Below are 19,098 nucleotides of genomic sequence, written 5' to 3'. Positions count from 1 at the left end.
TTCCTACAAAAGGTCTTGAATGTACCCGTTCCATTACACAAACCAGCCTCCCATCCGCTGACTTTGTCTACACTTCCCGCTGCCATGGCAATGCGGCCAGCATAATTAACGACCCCATGCACCCTAGACATTCCCTCTTCCACCCTGGGCGAATGGGCCAGGAAATGGCAATTGGAATTTAATGTTGGCAAGTGTGAGGTGGTCCAATTTGGTAGGAAGAATGGTAGGAAGGACTATTACTTACGGGGCGAAAAACTGCAGCAGGCGACGGTGCAGAGGGACCTCGGGGTCCTTGTGCATGAGTCGCAAAAACCCAGCTTGCAGGTGCAGCAGGTGGTCAGGAAGGCGAATGGGATGCTGGCCTTCGTAGCGAGGGGGATTGAATATAAAAGTAGGGAGGTCTTGCTGCAGCTGTATAGGGCATTGGTGAGGCCGCAGCTGGAGTACTGTGTGCAGTTTTGGGCGCCGCACCTGCGCAAAGATATTTTGGCCTTGGAGGGAGTGCAGAGGAGGTTTACTAGGCTGATACTGGAGTTGAGGGGGTTGAGCTATGAGGAGAGGCTGAATAAACTGGGCTTGTACTCGTTAGAGTTTAGAAGAATGAGGGGAGATCTCACTGAGACGTATAAGATGATGAATGGGATGGATAGGATAGAGGTGGAAAGACTCTTCCCACTCAAAAAAGACAGTAGGACTAGGGGGCACAGCCTCAAGATAAAAGGGGGGCGGTTTAGAACGGAGTTGAGGAGGAACTTCTTCACTCAAAGGGTGGTGAATCTCTGGAATTCTTTGCCCGTTGAAGTGGTGGAGGCTGCCTCGCTAAATATTTTTAAGACGCGGGTTGATGGGTTTTTGATAGGAGAGGGGATTAAGGGTTATGGGGAGAGGGTGGGAAAGTAGAACTGAGCAGCGACAGATCAGCCATGATCTTATTGAATGGCGGGGCAGGCTCGAAGGGCTGGATGGCCTACTCCTGCTCCTATTTCTTATGTTCTTATGTTCCTCCATCAGAAAAAGAAACAGAAGTCTGAGCTTATGTATCAAACAACTCAAGAACTTCTTCCTTAATGCTGCTGTCAAACTTCTGAATGGACCTACTTTGCATTAAGTTGCTCTTTCTCTACACCCAGCCATGACTGCAATGCTAAATTCTGCACTCTCTCTCCCTTGTCTATGAATGGTATGCTCTGCCTGTAAAGTGTGCAAAAATCAATACTTTTCACTGTATGTTAATACATGTGACAATAATAAATCAGATCAAATCAAAAATCACTTCTGATCCACTGGCTGAAGTTTAGCCATGGTGTTGGCAGCCAAAGCATCATCTTGACCCTCTTGAAGCCAACAACATCAGTCTGAGGCAACTATTCCACTTTGTGCAGCAGTTTTCCACCAGCTCTATCAACTTCATTTTCTCTCTGATCACAATACATTTAACTTTCTCACAGATTTAGCATATCCTTTTACAGGGGATCTTAATGTCACATGACAGCTCACCCAGCACTCCATGATTTAGCACTCTTGTGTAGTCTAGCTCCACACTGACTGGTCAGCACGGTCACATGACAAGATTCGGCAAGTTTGGCTAATCCAGTATTCCCAGTGTTGCATTTCAATTTATCATGGGCATCATTCTATGGGACTTCCTATTCTGCTGGAATGGTCAATGACTTCTACAAACCAAATTTTGACTCATCATGATTTCCATACAAAAGGCACTGCAGCAACTTGCCAAGCCTGCCTTAAAATCACCTTCCAAACCCATGATCTTTCCACCTTGAAGAACAAGGGAAACATACACATACCACTTGCGAATTCTCTTCCAAGCAACACAACACCTTAACTTGGAACTATATTACCATCCTTTCATTGTCACTGAATCAAAATTCTGACTTCTCTCCTGAGCAACAACCTGGGTGTGCCTGCACTAGATGGACTGCAGCAGTTCACAAAGACAGCTCACCAACTTCTCAAGGGCAATTAGAGATGGGCAATGAATGCTTGTCTTTCCAAGCATGTGCATATTGCTGTGAAGGATTTTTAAAACTTCCCATAAAATGTGTACATGCACTCCCATCATCTGTCAGACCAAGCCCCAAACAATTAAGAGTCATCATTTGGAGATGCAAAGCTTCAGCAAGAACTTTCTGCATCCCAATCAAGATAGGCACCTAACAGTCAATGTCTGACCACTTTTTAGAATCTACCCACTCCCCAGCTAATTCTAACTGTTGAATAAACATCACAGCTGCATCTTGGTGAAAGGTCTAACACACATTCCAACACCCTGATGCTCTGGATGACTAAGTCAAATACCACATACAGGTTTACTCATCATCAACTGCTTCATCCTAGGTCCACTTAGCAATGACAATGAAAGAGGTGTTTGCCACAAGCAAATTGCTTCTGCTCTTAAGCACCGAATTGCTTCCTCCCTACAACGATTTTTATGACCAGCCATCCAATATACTGTAGACATAAACAAGTATATTAAATGGTTGTTGATGACATCCAAGGCAGGAGTAGACTTTGTGATGAGGAGTTTCAGAGGAAAACCAGATTGTTTCAGTTTTAGGTATACATTTGGAAAATACATAGTTAGGTTCGATTTTAAACTATGAGTTCAATGTGCAAGTTGCTGGCTTCCCAATTGTAGCCAACATCTGCGGTGTGGTTGGAAAGCTTATTGATTCATGGTTAAGATTTGGCTTCAACAGATCTACTTTTCACAGGACAGTAGGCTAAAGAATGGTCAAATGGGAATGATCTCAATAAATAAATATTCAATGCTTGGTATCAAATGGAAATGAAAGGGAATAACTTTCCAAAACTAGAAAACATTGCAGAAAATGTATTTGTGCAAAAATACTATTTCAAGCTAAGTTGTCAATCAGAATTTTAAAAGCTGCTTTCTTTAATAAAATTACAAATATCAATAGCACCTTAAATATTGATTATTTTTATAAATGCCTGATACTATTCAAGCTCACCTGCATAAAGTCATCACTTAGGCAACATCCCAACAAAGGTGGGCAGCATGGTAGTACAGTGGTTAGCACTGCTGCCTCAGAACACCAGGGACCCAGATTCAATTACAGCTTTGGGTGACTGCATGGTGTTTGCATGTCTTCCCCACATCTATGTTGGTTTCCTCCGAGTGTTTCGGTTTCCCCTCTCAATCCAAAGATGTGCAGGTTAGGTGAATTGGCCGTGTTAAATTGCCCTTTAAGCATAGTGTTCAAAGATGTGTAGGGTAAATACACAAGGTTATAGGGACAGTTCATGGGTGAGATGCTGTGAGAGAGTTGTGCAGACTTGATAGGTCGAATGGCTTCCTTCTCCATTGTAGGAATTCAATGAAACAAATTGGTTCCATGAAAAGTTGAAAGTGCATGTAATACAAGAACAATTTTATCCTACAAGTGACGCTCTGGGAAGAAAGGTAAACCCAAGATTTTTGAGAGGGAGGGACCTGTACAAGGGAAGTAGCTGGAAACATTGGAAAATGTGTGAAGTTTGTAAATTCTTTTTCACACCAAATGATTTTTTGCACATTTTAGAGTGTTTTGTGGATGTGCCAGAAATCCAAGTACCTCGGGGAAAGTTTTGAGAAATATTAACCATTTTTTTTAGTGAATGTTAAATTTAAGCCAATTAATCAGAATTCTTCACATTCAAAGGACGGGAATAACAATCAAAATTTTATAAATTAAGCAGAATTTAGGATGGATGTAAAGACATGGAGGAAAAATGGGAACAAAATAAAGTAACAACCTAATTGAATTTCAAAAGAATTGAATTGCTAGATTTAAGAAAAGGTTTCATCCAGTTTCCCTTCCACCATCCAGCTGATTGACACAAAAGTTGGTGACTAATTATAATTTATCAATTAGTTTATAACAGATTCAGAATGGCACAAGAGAAAAAACCCTAGTCAAAAAGCTTTGGGAACCATTGGTCCAAAAGTTCCTAAAAGCTATGCCAAACATGAACAGTAATTTGCATCAGAGTTAAAAAATGCTGTTTTTAACGTTTTTTTTAGGGAGCCTATTAATACACTAAGCACTGGCTCTGATTAGTTTTGAATTTACCTCCATCAAGCACATGCCATGTCTTTTGCTTCTACTGCTCTGGACAAGTTAAAACAGCTTGCCATAGCATAGTATCATCCAATCCCTTTAGAATACTAAAAGCAGCAAATATAATTGTTCTCAACTGTTCTTTTCCAGTAAGAACATACTAAGTTATTCATTTATTTATTAGGGCCACAAGTAGGCTGACGTTAACACTGCAATGAAGTTACTATGAAAATCCCCTGGTCACCATACTCCAGTGTTTGTTTGGGTACACTGAGGGAAAATTTAGCATAGCAAATGCATCTAACCAGCACATCTTTCGGACTGAGGGGAGAAACTGGAATACCTTAAGGAAACCCATGCAGGCACGGGGAAAACGTGCAGACTCCGTAGACAGTGACCCAAGCCAGGAATCAAACCTGGGTCCCTGCTGCTGTAAGACAGCAGTGCTAACCATTGTGTCACCCTTTCTACTTAATTGTTCTTATATTCCAAACTCTCTGTTCCCTCAATCATTCTGGTTGCTCTTTTCTGCCTATTCCTCAGAGTACTAGAGTAATCTTCGTTTTGAGCACTTTGACTAATTTTTAAAGCATTATTAAAAACTGAATACTTGCAGCTAAGAAAAATTTTCACACTTTTGCTCAGATTTTCACAATGTTTTATACTCATCCCCCCCCCACCCCAATATACCCAAAGCAAAATGTCGACTTTTTGATTTGATTCTACTACTGTGCAGTACATGAACAATCCTGTGTGCACTGAAAGTTACACTATCAATGTAAAATAATCGAGTCAATTTCATCATGTTGGCTCATTTCCACTTACAGCACACTACATTAAAAGAAAACTCCTGGGATGTGAGCATTTCTCTTTTATTCTCAAGGTGATGTATTCACCTTTTAAATTGCAGCTAGATGTTGTAATAATTGCTTGTTACATAAAAACTATCAAGGGCCTGCCTGCTGTAACACAATAATATGAACATTAGTGGAGCTATGGCACAAAAGAACAATATTTCTTTGAATCACAATGAAACACATTTCTTAACTGAGAATTAGACATTCACACAACACAGCTGAGGCACACGTAATTGACTCTGAATTTCTAATGAACCCCCACACCAGTTGAACATTCACGCAGGAGCACATATGTACAGAAAGTAAGACAAGTGGAAGGTACATGGTAGGCCCCAATAGGGTAGGTAGGGTATATAGGTACATAGCAGGCTTGGATCATAGTGAAGGGTGGCACAAGGCTGAGGCATTCAAAGAGTTAAAAACATGTTTAATTCAGAGACAGAGTGTAGTTTAGCCACACAGAAATATAACCATGATAACGTATGAAGTAGAAACTTGATTAGCATTAAAGATAATGGCTACAAATAGGAACCAGTTTGCGTCCAGAAGAGACATGGTCACTGTAATATAGACGCAGCAGGAGCTTGATTAGCTTTACAAGGAAGTATTTATTTCAACTTCTAATGAGGCATCAATAATGTATACATCCATCATTGCTATGGTCACGCGACAAACAGGATACCTGAATTAACACGCATAGTTGTAAAATATATAAATGTGTACAGTAAACTTTGTTTGTTGAAAAATCTCTCAAGCTGTATCCCTCAATGCATACTGGTAGAACAAAGTCTTTGTCTTGTTCAGATCCTTATCATCTTGATGTGGAATGTCGTTTGATACACTGCAACAGTCAGGCCAAGAGGTTGACCTGGTTATGACAGAGTTGGTCCTCAATGTACTGGTATCTGAGCCTAAATTCAAGCTCACGGCAAGCAGTCACTTTTGGTCTTACAATTCTAGGCAAAATGAACTGCAAAGTCCTGTGTGGTGATCATCGTCATAGTTCAAGAATGATAAACGCAGCTTGCAAGTTTTTCAAGAGTCCTGAAGTGTTCAAAAACTAATTAGTATGATTGTGTCCTACCAGAAATTTGAATAGAACGCAATGAATTCCAAACAGCATGGTTTGATGGCATAAGTATGGTCACATTCTTTACATACCTGCCAGAGGGACTTGGAGTTCCATAGCATCACAGCTGTCATTGTTTGGCAGTAATTTAATGTGGTCAAATATTTTCATATAGTAACCGTCAGATGTTTTGTTTAAGACTACTGGTGTTCTAAGGCAAAATTGGCATACTAATGAAAGATCATGCAAAATGTATAGAAACGAGATCACACACTGAAAAACATGTTGGGCAACAATTGGACAATTTATATCATGCATCATGAAAGTCACAGTAGCCCTGAAGCTACACGGCTATCATAAAAATTCATCTGTTTCATTAATCTCCTACAGGAAAGGAAATCTTCTCTACGTTGTTTGTCCTGTACATAACTCCAGATCCACAGGAAAGTGGTTGACTTTTAACTGTCCTCTGAAATGGCCTAGCAAGTCACTTAATTGTTCTGTAACTTGCAGGTATGAAAGGAAACAGTTCTGGAATCTCAACTATTTGCAATCTATTCTCATGATTTGGATGAAGGAACCAAGTGTACTGTAGCCAACTTTACTGATGATACAAAGTAGGAAAGCAAGTTTAGACATGAGAGTCTGTAAAGGGATATAGGCAGCTCAGAGAGTGAGAGAAAATTTCACAGCTAAGTTCAATATGCAGAAATGTGCAATTGTCCATTTTAGTAGAAGGACCTGTGAGGGAGACTCGAGGGCAAGGGAGAGGTAGAAAGAAATTGAACTGTGATGTCACAGTCAGCAGGTAAGTGATTGGCTGCTAACAGGTAAGTAGCTTTTACTTTCTTTTTTCTCTTGGCATTGCAGTTGTTGCAGCTTAACTTAAGGATTAAGTCACGGCAGGAGATCCAAGACCCGCGTCATGCTACTCTTGTGCGATGTGAGAATTCAAGGACCCTTCCGGTGTCCCTGGCTCCTTCACTTGCAAGAACTGTCCAACTGCAACTCCTGTTAGACTGCTTGATGGCTCTGGAGCTGCGGACAGATTCACTTTGAAGCATCTATGATGCTGAGGAAGTCGTGGATAGCACGTTCAGTGAGTTGATCACACTGCAGAAAAAAATTATTTAGGGAGATAGAGAATGGGTGACCACCAGACACAGGAAGAATAGGAAGGCAGTGCAGATGCTCCCCTTTGGTCATCTCCCTCCAAAACAGATATACCATTTTGGATACTGTTGACAGAGATGGCTCACCAGAGGAAGGTGGCAGCAGTCAGGCTCACGGCACCATGGCTGGATCTGCTATGCAGGAGAGCACGAAAAAGAATGGCACAGCTATAGTATTAAGGGACTCAATTGGAAAGGGAACAGACAGGCATTTCTGCGGATACAAACAAGACCCCAGGAAGGGCCAAGGATGTCTCAGGCAGCTGCAGGACATTCTGGAAGGGGAGGATGAACAGCCAGTTGTCGAGGTGCACATAGGCACCAATGATACAAGTAAAAAACGGGATGAGGTCCTATAAACTGAATTGAGGGAGTTGGGGTTAAACTAAAAAGTACGACTTCAAAAGTAGTAATTTCAAGATTGCTACGAGTGCCACATGCTTGTCAGAGTAGGAATGTCAGGATAGCTAAGGTGAATACGTGGTTAGAGATGGTGGAAGAGGGAGGGATTCAAATTCCTGGGACACTGGAACTGGTTCTGGGAATGGTGGGACCAATACAAATTGAACGGTCTACAACTGGGCAGGACTGGAACCAATGTCAGAAGGGGGGTGTTTGCTAGCGCTGTCGGAGGGGGTTTAAATTAATATGGCAGGGATATGGAAACCGAGGCAGGAAGTCAGAGGGAAATAAGTTGGGGACAGCAACAAAAGGCAGTAAAGGGAAAAGTGAAAGGCAGAGAAAGCAAAGTCAAAAATCAAAAAGGACCACAGTATAAAGTGCAGAGACTGTGGAGAACTCAGTGAATGGGTCCTGTAAGGCTAAGAGAAATAAAACACAGGAGAGTGTACAAAACATGACCGGACAGATCATCTGAGAAAATAGGGCAGAAAGCAAGGGAAGTCTAGATTAAACTACGTTTATTTCAATGCAAAAGGCCTGACGGGCAAGGCAGATGATTCAGGGCATGGATGAGTACATGGCACTGGAATGTTATAGCTATTACTGAAACATGACTAAGGGAGAGACAGGACTGGCGGCCCAATATTCCAGGATACAGATGCCATAGGATAGGTACAGCAGGAGATAAGAGCGGCAGGGGAATTTCGTTTCTCACTCGGGAGAACATCATGGCAGTACTAAGAGGGGACATATCTGAGGGTTCGCCCACTGAGTCTGTACGGGAAGAACTGAAAAATAATGTAGAGATCACTTTGATAGGATTGTACTACAGGCCCTCCAACAGCCAGCAGGAAATTGGGGAGCAAATATGTAAAGAGATTACAGATAGCTGCAAGAAAAATAGAGTGTTAATAGTAGAGAACTTTAATTTCTCCAACATTGACTGGGACAGACATAGGGGCTTGGATGGAGGGAAATTTGATGAGTGTACTCAGGAGAAATATCATATTCTGTATGTGGATGGCCCAACTGGAGGGGGCAAAACTTGACCTCTTCTTGGGAAATAAGGGCGGGCAGGTGACAGAAGTATTAAAGATTACTTTGGGACCAGTGACCATGGTTCCATTAGTTTCAAGGCAGATATGGAGAATGACAGGTCTGGCCAAAAAAATTTAAATTCTAAATTGGGGCAAGGCCAATTTTGATGGAATTAGACAGGAACTTTCAAAAGTTGATTGGGGGAGTCTGTTGGCAGATAAAGAGATGGCTGGTAAGCGGGAAGCTTGTGTGTTAACCAGAGTTCAGGATAAGCATATTCTTTTCAGAATAAAGGGCAAGGTTGGTAGAAGTAAGAAACCCTAAATGACTCGAGATATTGAGGCCTTGGTCAAAAAAGGGGGAGGCATATGAGGAGGCAGCTGGAAGCAAGTGGATCCTTTATGGAGTATATAGGCTGTTGGAGTAAAGTAAATAGAGAAATCAAGAGGGCAAAAAGGGGACACAGGTTGCTTTGGTAGACAAGGCAACAGAAAATCCAAAGAGCTTCTGCAACTACATAAAGGGCAAAAGAGTAAGAGAAATACCTCTTAAGGGTGAGCAAGGTCATCTATGAGTGAATCCACAGGAGATGGGGGGAGATCCTAAATGAATATTTCTCATTGGCATTTACCATTGAGAAAGACATGTACTTAGAGAACTTGGGGAAATTAATAATGATGTATTGAGGAGTGTACATTTTACAAAGGTGGTGGTGCTGGAAGACTTAAAGCACATCAAGGTAGATAAATCCCCGGGACCTGACGAAATGTATCCCAGGGTGTTGTGAGAGGCTAGGGAGGAAATTGCGGGTCCCCTAGCAGGGATATCTGAATCATCAACAGCCACAGCTGAGGTGCCTGAAGAGTAGAGGGCAGCAAATGTTATGCCTTTCTTTAAGAACAGCTGCAGGGAAAAGTCTGAAAAGTACAAACCGGCGAGCCTAATGTCTGTAGTGGGTAAGTTGTTAAAAGGTATTCTGAGGAACAGGATCTACAGGCATTTAGAGACTCAAGGAATGATTAGGGACAGACAGCATGGCTTTGTAAGTGAAAAACCATGTCTCAGGAATTTGATTGAGCTTTCTGAAGGTGGATTAGGGCAGTGCAGTCAACATTCGTCTACGTGGTCTTTAGGAAGGCATATGACAAGGTACTGCATGGTAAGCTTTTGCATAAGGTTAAATGTCATGGAATCCAGGGTGAGGTAGCCAACTGGGTACAAAATTGGCTTGACAACAGAAAAGAAGTCTCACAACACCAGGTTAAAACCCAACAGGTTTATTTGGAAGCAAAAGCCACTTGCTTTCGGAGCGTTGCTCCTTCATCAGGTGAGTGGGAATTTCAGTTCACGCACAGGGCATATGAAGACACAAACTCAATTTACAAAATAATGGTTGGAATGCGAATCTTTACAGGTAATCAAGTCTTAAAGGTACAGACAACGTGAGTGGAGAGAGGGTTAAGCACAGGTTAAAGAGATGCATATTGTCTTCAGAAGGACAGTTAGTGAGATTTTGCAAGCCCAGGCTCATGGGGGTTAGAGGTAATGTGACATGAACCCAAGATCCCGGTTGAGGTCGTTCTCGTGTGCGGAATGTGGCTATCAGTCTCTGTTCAGTCGTGTGTCATGAAGGCCGCCTTGGAGAATGCTTACCCGAAGATTAGAGGCCGAATGCCTGTAACCGCTGAAGTGTTCCCCAACAGGAAGAAAACTCTTACCTGGTGATTGTCGAGCAGTGTTCATTCATCCATTGTCGTAGTGGGTGCATGGTCTCCCCAATGTACCATGCCTCGGGACATCCTTTCCTGCAGCGTATCAGGTAGACAACGTTGGCCGAGTTGCAAGAGTATGTACCGTATACCTGGTGGACGGTGTTCTCACCTGAGATGATGGCATCCGTCGATGATCCGGTACATTTTGCAGAGATTGCTGTAGCAGGGTTGTGTGGTGTCACGGTCACTTTTCTCCTGAAGGCTGGGTAGTTTGCTGCGGACAACGGTCTGTTTGAGGTTGTGCGGTTGTTTGAAGGCAAGAAGTGTAGATGTGGGGATGACCTTGGCGAGATGTTCGTCTTCATCAATGACATGTTGAAGGCTCCGGAAAAGACACCGTAGCTTCTCCAGTCTGGAAAAGTACTGGACGACGAAGGGTACTCTGAGGAGGTCGGTGTGGTTTTTCACTGTGGCGCGTGTGAACTGTCTATCGACGAGTCGAGCACCATATCCTGTTCTCACAGGGTATCTTACAGCATCTGGAGGTGTCTGTTACGATCCTCCTCACCTGAGCAGATCTTGTGTATATGGAGGGCTTGTCTGTAAGGAATGGCTTCTTTAAGGTGTTTAGGGTGGAAGCTGGAGAAGTGGAGCATCGTCAGGTTACCTGTGGGCTGGCAGTACAGTGAAGTGCTGAGGTGACCGTCTTTGATGGAGATGCGCGTGTCCAAGAATGCAACCAATTCTGGAGAGTAGTCCATGGTGAACCTGGTGGCGGGATGGAACTTGTTAATGTCATCATATAGTTGTTTCAGTGATTGTTCACGATGAGTCCAAACGAAGAAAATGTCATTGATGTATCTAGTATATAGCATCAAGTGAAGGTCCTGTTCGAACCTGTGCATGAAGATGTTGGCATATTGAGGTGCAAATTTGGTCCCCTATTCCGTGTGCCTGGATGAAGAACTGGTTGTTGAAGGTGAAGACATTGTGGTCCAGGATGAAGCAGATGAGTTGTAAAATTACATCTGGAGATTGGCAGTTGCCGACGTCGAGTACTGAGGCAGTTGCAGCAATGCCATCGTCATGGGGGATGCTGGTGTAGAGTGCCGAGACATCCATTGTGACGAGGAGTGCTCCTGGTTCAACTGCTCCACTTGTGCTGAGTTTCTGTCGGAAGTCCATAGTGTCGTGACAAAAGCTAGGGATTCTTTGTACAATGGGTTTCAGGATGCCCTCGATGTAGCCAGAGAGGTTCTCGCACAGTCCCATTGTTCGATACGATGAGACGGCCGGGTGTGTTTGCCTTGTGTATCTTCGGGAGGCAGCAGAGATCTCCAATGCGGGGAGTACGTGGGATGAGAGCACGGAGGGTGCTCTGAAGGTCCAAATCAAATGTCTTGATCAGTCTGTTGAGTTGACGGATGTGCTCTTTGGTCAGATCTACGGGTAACTGTCTGTACTGTTCCTCGTTGTTCAGTTGTTGGTACAGTTCTTTGCAGTAATCTGTCCTGTTCAGTATGATGTCTGCTTTGTCTGCCGGTTTGAAGACAACATTGCAGTTGGTCTTAAGAGTGTGGATGGCGCTGCGTTGCGCTTGAGTGATGTTCGGGGCTATCTTGTGAGTACGGCTGATGAATCTGGCATTGACGCTGCTCCTGGTAGCTTGGGCATACACATCAAGTCGAGGGCAGCAGCCCTCCAGAGGAGTCCAATTCGACTCTTTCCTCTTTGGTTGCTGCACTGCGGATCTCTGTCGGCTGTTCCAGTTCATTGGCTGTCTCATTTGTGTTCGTTGTTGGCCTCTTGGGGTTTGTGGAAGAACTCCCGCAGCTTAATTCGCTTGATGAATTCCTGTGTCCACTGCGAGACTGATCAGGTCTACTTTGGTGGTGGGGCAGAAATTGAGCCCTCAGCTGAGAACTTAGATTTCATCTGGTTGAAACGTGTAGTTCAACAAGTTGACAACAGACTTCCCTGCACGGTACACAAACTTGAAACTTGACCAAAGTTGTCTACCTGATACGCTGCAGGAAAGGATGCCCTGAGGCATGGTATACTGGGGAGAGCGTACCGATGCTCTGACAACAGATGAACAAACACCATTCAACAATCACCGGGCAAGAGTGTTTTCTTCCTGTTGGGGAACACTTCAGCAGTCACAGGCATTCGGCTTCTGATCTTCAGGTAAGCGTTCTCCAAGGCAGCCTTCACGATACGCGACAGCGCAGAGTTGCTGAGCAGAGACTGATAGCCAAGTTCCGCACACACGAGGATGGCCTCAACTGGGATCTTGGGTTCATGTCACGACTTGCCTGGGCTTGCAAAATCTCAATAACTGTCCTGCCTGGAGACAATACACATCTCTTTAAGCTGTGCTTAACCCTCTCTCCGCTCACATTGTCTGTACCTTTAAGACCTGATTACCTGTAAAGACTCACATTCCAACCATTATTTTGTAAATTGAGTTTGAGTCTTTATATGCCGTGTGTGTGAACTAAAATCCCACTCACTTGATGAAGGAGCAGCACTCAAAAGCTAGTGGCTTTTGCTTCCAAATAAACCTGATACACTTTAACCTGGTGTTGTGAGACTTCTTGCTGTGTTTACCCCAGTTCAACGCCAGCATCTCCACATCTTGACAACAGAAGACAGAGGGTGGGGTTAGAGGGTTGTTTTTCAAAGTGGAGGACTATAACCAGCAGTGTGCATCATGGATCGGTGCTAGGTCCACTGTTATTTGTCATTTATATTGAAGATTTGATTGAGAATTTAGGAGGCATGGTTAGTAAGTTTGCAGATGACACCAAGTTTGGTGGCATAGTGGACAACGAGGAAGATTATCTAGGATCGCAAAGGGGTCTTGATCAATTGGGCCGACTGATGAATGGCAGATGGAATTTATTTAAATAAATGTGAGTTGATGCATTTTGGTAGATCAAATCAGGATAGGACCTACTCAGTTAATGGTAGGGCGTTGGGGAGAATTACAGAACAAAGTGATCTAGGAGTACAGGTTCATAGCTCCTTCAAAGTGGACAGAGTGGTGAAGGTGACATTTGGCATGCTTGGTTTCGTTGGTCAGAACGTCAGATACAGGAGCTAGGATGTTTTGTTGAAGTTGTACAAGATATTAGTAAGACCATACTTGGAGTAGAGTTCTGGCCACCCTATTATAGAAAGGATATTACTAAACTAGAAAAAGGTGCAGAAAAGATTTACTAGGATGCTACTGGGAGTTGATAGTTTGAGTTATAAGGATAGACTGGGACATTTTTCCCCTGGAACATTGGAAACTTAGGGGTGATCTGACAGGTCTATAAAATACTGAAGGGCAGAAAAGGTAGACAGTCAACATCTTTTCCCAAAGGGGAGTCTAAAACTAGAGTGCATAAGTTTAAGGTGAGGGAGAGATACAAAAGAGTCCAGAGGGGCAATTTTTTCACTCAGAGGGTTGTGAGCATCTGGAACAAGCTGCCAGAGGCAGTAGTAGAGGCAGGTATAATTTTGTCTTTTAAAAAACATTTAGACAGTTACATGAGTAAGATGAGTGTTGAGGGAAATGGGCCATATGCAGGCAACTGGAACTATCTTAGTGGTTAAAAACTGAGTGACATGGACAAGTTGGGCCTAAGGGCCTGTTTCCATGCTGTAAACCTCTATGACTCTATGAATAGTAAAACAGAATATTATTTAAAGCTTGAATACAGATTACCGAGGTACAAAAGGATCTGGATGTCCTTGTCCATGAATGACAAAAAGTTAGCATGCAAGTACAGCAAGTAATTAAGACAAATTAAATGCTGCCTTAGCTGTAAGGGGAATGAGTATGAAAGTCTTACTACAACTATCCAGGGCACTTATAAGACCACACCTATAGCATTCCATATAGTTGTGGTCACCTTATTCAAGGAAGGATATTCTAGAAATGGAGGCAGTTCGGAGAATGTTTGCAAGGCTGATTCCTTGAATTAATATGGTGGTCTATGAGGAAAGATTAAGCAGCTTGGACCTTATTAAGAGTTTAGAAGAATAAGGAATGCTTCTCTTGAAACATTCAAAATTCTGAGGGGACTTGATGGGCTAGATGCTGAGAGGATGTTTTCCTTATGGGGGAATCTAGTTTCAGAATAAAATGGAGTTGACAAGGAATTTGTTACTTTTGAAATGCTCTGCCCCAGAGCACAGTGGAGGTCAAGTTATTGAATATATGCAAGACTGACTTGGACACATTTTTGATCTACAAGGGAATCATGGGTTATGGGATCAGACAAGAAAGTGGAGCTGAGGCCATGTTCGGAACAGGCATGGTCTTATTGAATGGCGGAGCAGGCTCGAGGGGCTGAATAGCCTACTCATTTTTCAATTTCTTATGGTTTTCAATTATCCCTGCACAAAAGGATATATTCAAAAATGGCATAAATTAATGGTCATTGAAACAATTGGTGTAAGTTGGTTGAAATGCCCAAGTATACATGCTGCTGAAACAAGAGATTATGAAGGGTACTAATGATGAGATGGTACATGGACTGACATCAGCCAAAAGTGCTTGGACTCAAGGGTCCTTTTCTGTTTCATTTTTTAAACATATCCTATATTGTTAAAATAGAAGTTACATTCTGTTCATTTCCTGCTTTTCTCCCTCTCCTAAGATTCCTGCCAATTAAGATGCACTGATTTTGTCAAAAACCAAGGCACAAAAAAAATTCACTGTTTAAATCCTAAGACTTCTATTTTCTCGTTACCAAAATTAATTTACTACATTCATTTCATAATGATAGAAACCCTTATGATGCAGGTTTTCACTGAAAAACACTCAGATATCCAATGAACAGCTCAAACTGGCTTTTACAATTAAACAAGATATACTACTCATGATGAGCTGAGTATTAGACATAAAAGTACGAAACTAAATAAAATATTGCAAAATGTTTATCACACAAGTACCATTACCATTGGCATTTCTTCTCATCAACAGATCCCAACATGTTCCAATATTGCAAACCGCCCTCACTTTCAATTATAAAAAAACTATGTAACTGAACAGACATTTGACTAAAGATATGGACTCAGTTGGCAAAGTAGCTCATTACAATAATGCTCTGAGTAAGATATAATGGGAACCATGCTGTAAAACACAACTAAGACTTGGGATTGAATTTAAAATTGGCATAGTGGGAGAAGAGTGGTAGAGTAAGTTTCTCAGTGTGTCTTTCACTGAGCCACAACTAACCTTCCACTTCGTACTTCCCTGGCCAACTGGAGCAGGCAGGAAAGCTGCTCTGGACATCATGCTGCAGATTATAAAGGGCCAACAGAGACATTTTAGTCCAGCAGCCAGAGGAAGAAGCCCATCTCAGAAACCAACCAGGCATGGCCAGATTGTGGTCCCTCACACGTGGATAGAGTACAGCAAGAAGTTCAATTACCTCATCAGTACAGGAAATGGGTGACATGCCACAGCCTTCTCTTACACAGCACTTGAAAGACTGACAGACCTTGCAGCTCCATCCAATTGTTTTTGCTGAGGGACCTCCTCACATTCCCTCGCCCACCGTTCACTCCCAAGTTACTACCACTGTCGCCCTCCACAGGTTTTTTTGTCCTTCCATCCTCACAACACATTCCATTTTTCATGTTCATGAAACAACCTGCTCTCTCTCCTTGCAGCAGAAAGGCAGAGAGCCAGAGTGGCTTTCCAGTCATGTCCTCCACTATCGTCAGGGTGGCTAATGCACCGCTGACAAGCCTAGCCTCTGCATGTATGGCCATCGATGATAAGGCAGATGATGTTTCACACCCTCCAGCTAACAGAATATTATCATAGCCACAAACACACCTAATCAACGCAACTTGATGTCAGCTGTCACTGAAATATGATGATCGACTTTAAAACCTTTCATCTTTCATGAATTTTAATTCATATTTTTATCCTATGATCAGTCAGGAACTGGTAGCAAAGGAGATCAAAGATTCCTCAAAGGAAGTCAATCACAGAACACTGTCACACATCTCACATGCACTTTTCACCAGCTCAATTTGACGCATCTCAGCAGGACCCAAACAGGGAACTGAATAATCACATGCTGAGCCACATATTAGAGATGAGCAGAAACAGAAGTTGGAGACAGAGATAGTAGTAGTCATTCCAAGCTCTGCTCAGCTGAATGCGAATAGCTCCTCTGGAGCATCAACAAAAAACATGCAAGGTCTGCTCGCATGTCCAGAAGCACCATGCATGATTGGAAAAAAGATATTCCAGAAAGAAGTCCATCACCCTAAGAATTCAATTATATTTTAGTCCTTTGTGCTCTTGTCTACCTCTGTGGAAAGAGTATATAACTACATAGAGCATCAGGCGCAGAAATCAAACAAGTGCATGCTGGCCCTGATCAATGGCTTGTACACTCAGTCTGTCAACTTAAGAAGTTTAAGGAAGGCCACACCTTGATCATTCAATGCCTCGGTGAACTGCAACACAGTGGGTTCCAACTTTTGGCTAACAGTTAATTGCAGGTAGGCCATGAAGGGGAAGATGGACAAAGGGTACATGGAATTGGGGGCTCTGGTCAAAGCAGTCTCCCACCTCCATCCTGCCTGAGTCAGAATATCATATTCTGTCTTCTGTTCCAACAGAGTCTGCCCCAGCATATGCAGGCTGAGCAGCCTTTGGTGGGACCCTCACTGACTCCAAAATCCAGAGGATGTTGGCCAGAAGCATTTCTGCAGAGCAGGGAAACAAACAGCCTGTGTCTAGCTAAGCTGAAGTCATAAGGTTAGCACCATGTCAGCAAAATAGGCAAAGGAAAAGAACACTGTGCAGTTTTATTTTGGTGTTTAAAAGCTTCAAAATTATTACTATTGTCAACACTGATGCACCGTAAACTTAATTTCAAAGCTCCATTGTCCAGTCATCCCCCTCATTACCAGATGCCTACCAAGTGGCCTTCAGCAATGAGGAAAATGCTATGAGTGGAAAACAAGCAATGGGTAAGAGTTGAATGATAAGGATTTTCAACTGTGGGACCATTATGCTGGTAGTGTACACGTTGATTTCTGCGTTGGTCCATCCCACGCATCCCTGGCAATTAAGTGAGTAGCTCCAGATACCCTGGTCACAAAGGCTCCTCCTCTAATGATGCAGAGGATTATTAGGAAGAGGGAGGTACAGCTCCAGTCCTCTCTGCTGCTCAATACCATTTGCATTTATGTGGTTTGGTGCTATAGCTTTCTTGTACATCAATGATAGGACTCCAGATGCCTTTGACTCCAAAGAGCTGATTCGACTGACACAAAAAAAGGTGGCAGCATAGCAGCTTCCTGAATATATTGCACAGACTTGCACAATAATCTTTCAGTGGATACGTGTCAACTAAAAACTTTAGTGCACTTGAATCCCTTCCAACTGATGAAGTATACTGGTTGATCTAAGAGCATACCGATTGTCACCTGCTTACAAATTTGTATACTTTTGAGAATCCAGTTACAGCAGCAAATCTGGGGGCTCTGTCATTATTACTGGAATCATCAGCAGCAAAGTGCACATAAGCAGCTGCCCTCCCAAAAATGGTATGTGATGTCGCAACCAGGCTTTGTGGAAGGAGTTGAAGATGTCTAAATTCAAGACTGTGGTGACTGACCATCAATGGCACTTGGTCCAATTGGCAACCTTTTTCCAAGATGCCACCTGATGCACTGATGCTTAGTCATGTCCAGAAAGTTCATCCTCTACCTGAATACCCTGTACTGGGGTATCACCTTCTGCAAGCTGGAGCTCTGTGTCCATCCCTCTGTCCTCAGGAGAGTGGGGGAAATCTGCTGCTGTTTAGAGCTGCATTAGTAGCTCTCATACCACTGAAAGGAACGATAGCTAGGAACTGCAGATCAAAGTCAAAGATTTCCTGGGCTAGCAGAAATTATCCCTTGGAAATCAAACCTAACACAATGAATCAAGTCCTCTAAGCAAATGCCTTTCATTTAGGCGAAGAAGGAGCAGTCATATCTGTACATTTGAAGTTTTTCCAATTTTGTCAATTGCTCAATCCCATAATCCCTGCTGTCCTCTCACCTTGTTCAATCTGGTGAGCTCCTGGAAATTTGTGCACTGGCTGTTAAACCAGAATCCATGGTTAAACATGCAGTCAATTGGCTTTTAGCATACATTAGTAAGAGACCTGACTATCCTAAGAAGGTATCTCACGTTCTCATAAACACAATAGGAGCAGAAGTCAGCAAGACACATCCACCCATCCACTTGGTAAGTTAAAATACCCACCTTGGTTTTTCAATTTCTGCACTAATATGCTAAGTCATAACAACAAATGCAACAAAAATAAAACAATGACTACCCATTGAATTAGCCAAATTTCATTTTTGATTACAGAATAGTAGCATACAATTTTATCAAACAATATTTTTGCCGATTTGAAGACAATGAGGCACTTAAAAGAAACATATATACAACATAAAGTAACCCACAAAATTCACATACCTATTGTGGATTTCCGTGTTGGGACTGTATTCTTTATTTTTGAGGGTTGCTGGCAGTCCTCAGAAAGTACAAGTTCCAGGGCTTTATGTGCATCATACTGACTATTCAGCACAGCATCAACCATTGCTTGTTCTGATACAGATTCCCCTAAAACTTCTCGCATTTTATCTAGACAGGAATACAGACGAGCTGCAACAGAAAGGCATATTCAGAGAGGATTCCAGTAATCATACAGCAACAAAATCTCTGTGGTAATGCAGTGACAAGTATTTGAATGG

At 42.7% G+C, this 19,098-nt stretch overlaps 1 protein-coding gene across 4 annotated transcripts in view; it reads right to left on the bottom strand.

Moving 5' to 3' along the window:
* hbs1l (HBS1-like translational GTPase) overlaps window positions 1-19,098 on the bottom strand; it is a 141,002-nt gene that overhangs the window by 110,499 nt on the left and 11,405 nt on the right. For all 4 annotated transcript variants that reach the window (XM_080192729.1, XM_080192723.1, XM_080192725.1 and 1 more), the window contains one exon: window positions 18,821-19,009. In XM_080192729.1, coding sequence (XP_080048855.1) covers window positions 18,821-19,009 — 189 coding nt within the window. The remainder of the gene's footprint in view (window positions 1-18,820; window positions 19,010-19,098) is intronic.

Source organism: Carcharhinus amblyrhynchos, chromosome 7 (assembly GCF_965287045.1).
Source record: "Carcharhinus amblyrhynchos chromosome 7, sCarAmb.v2.hapA, whole genome shotgun sequence".
Classification (NCBI taxonomy): domain Eukaryota; kingdom Metazoa; phylum Chordata; class Chondrichthyes; order Carcharhiniformes; family Carcharhinidae; genus Carcharhinus; species Carcharhinus amblyrhynchos.
Note: the sequence above shows the minus strand (reverse complement) of the source record. Positions and strands in the feature narration are given on the sequence as shown.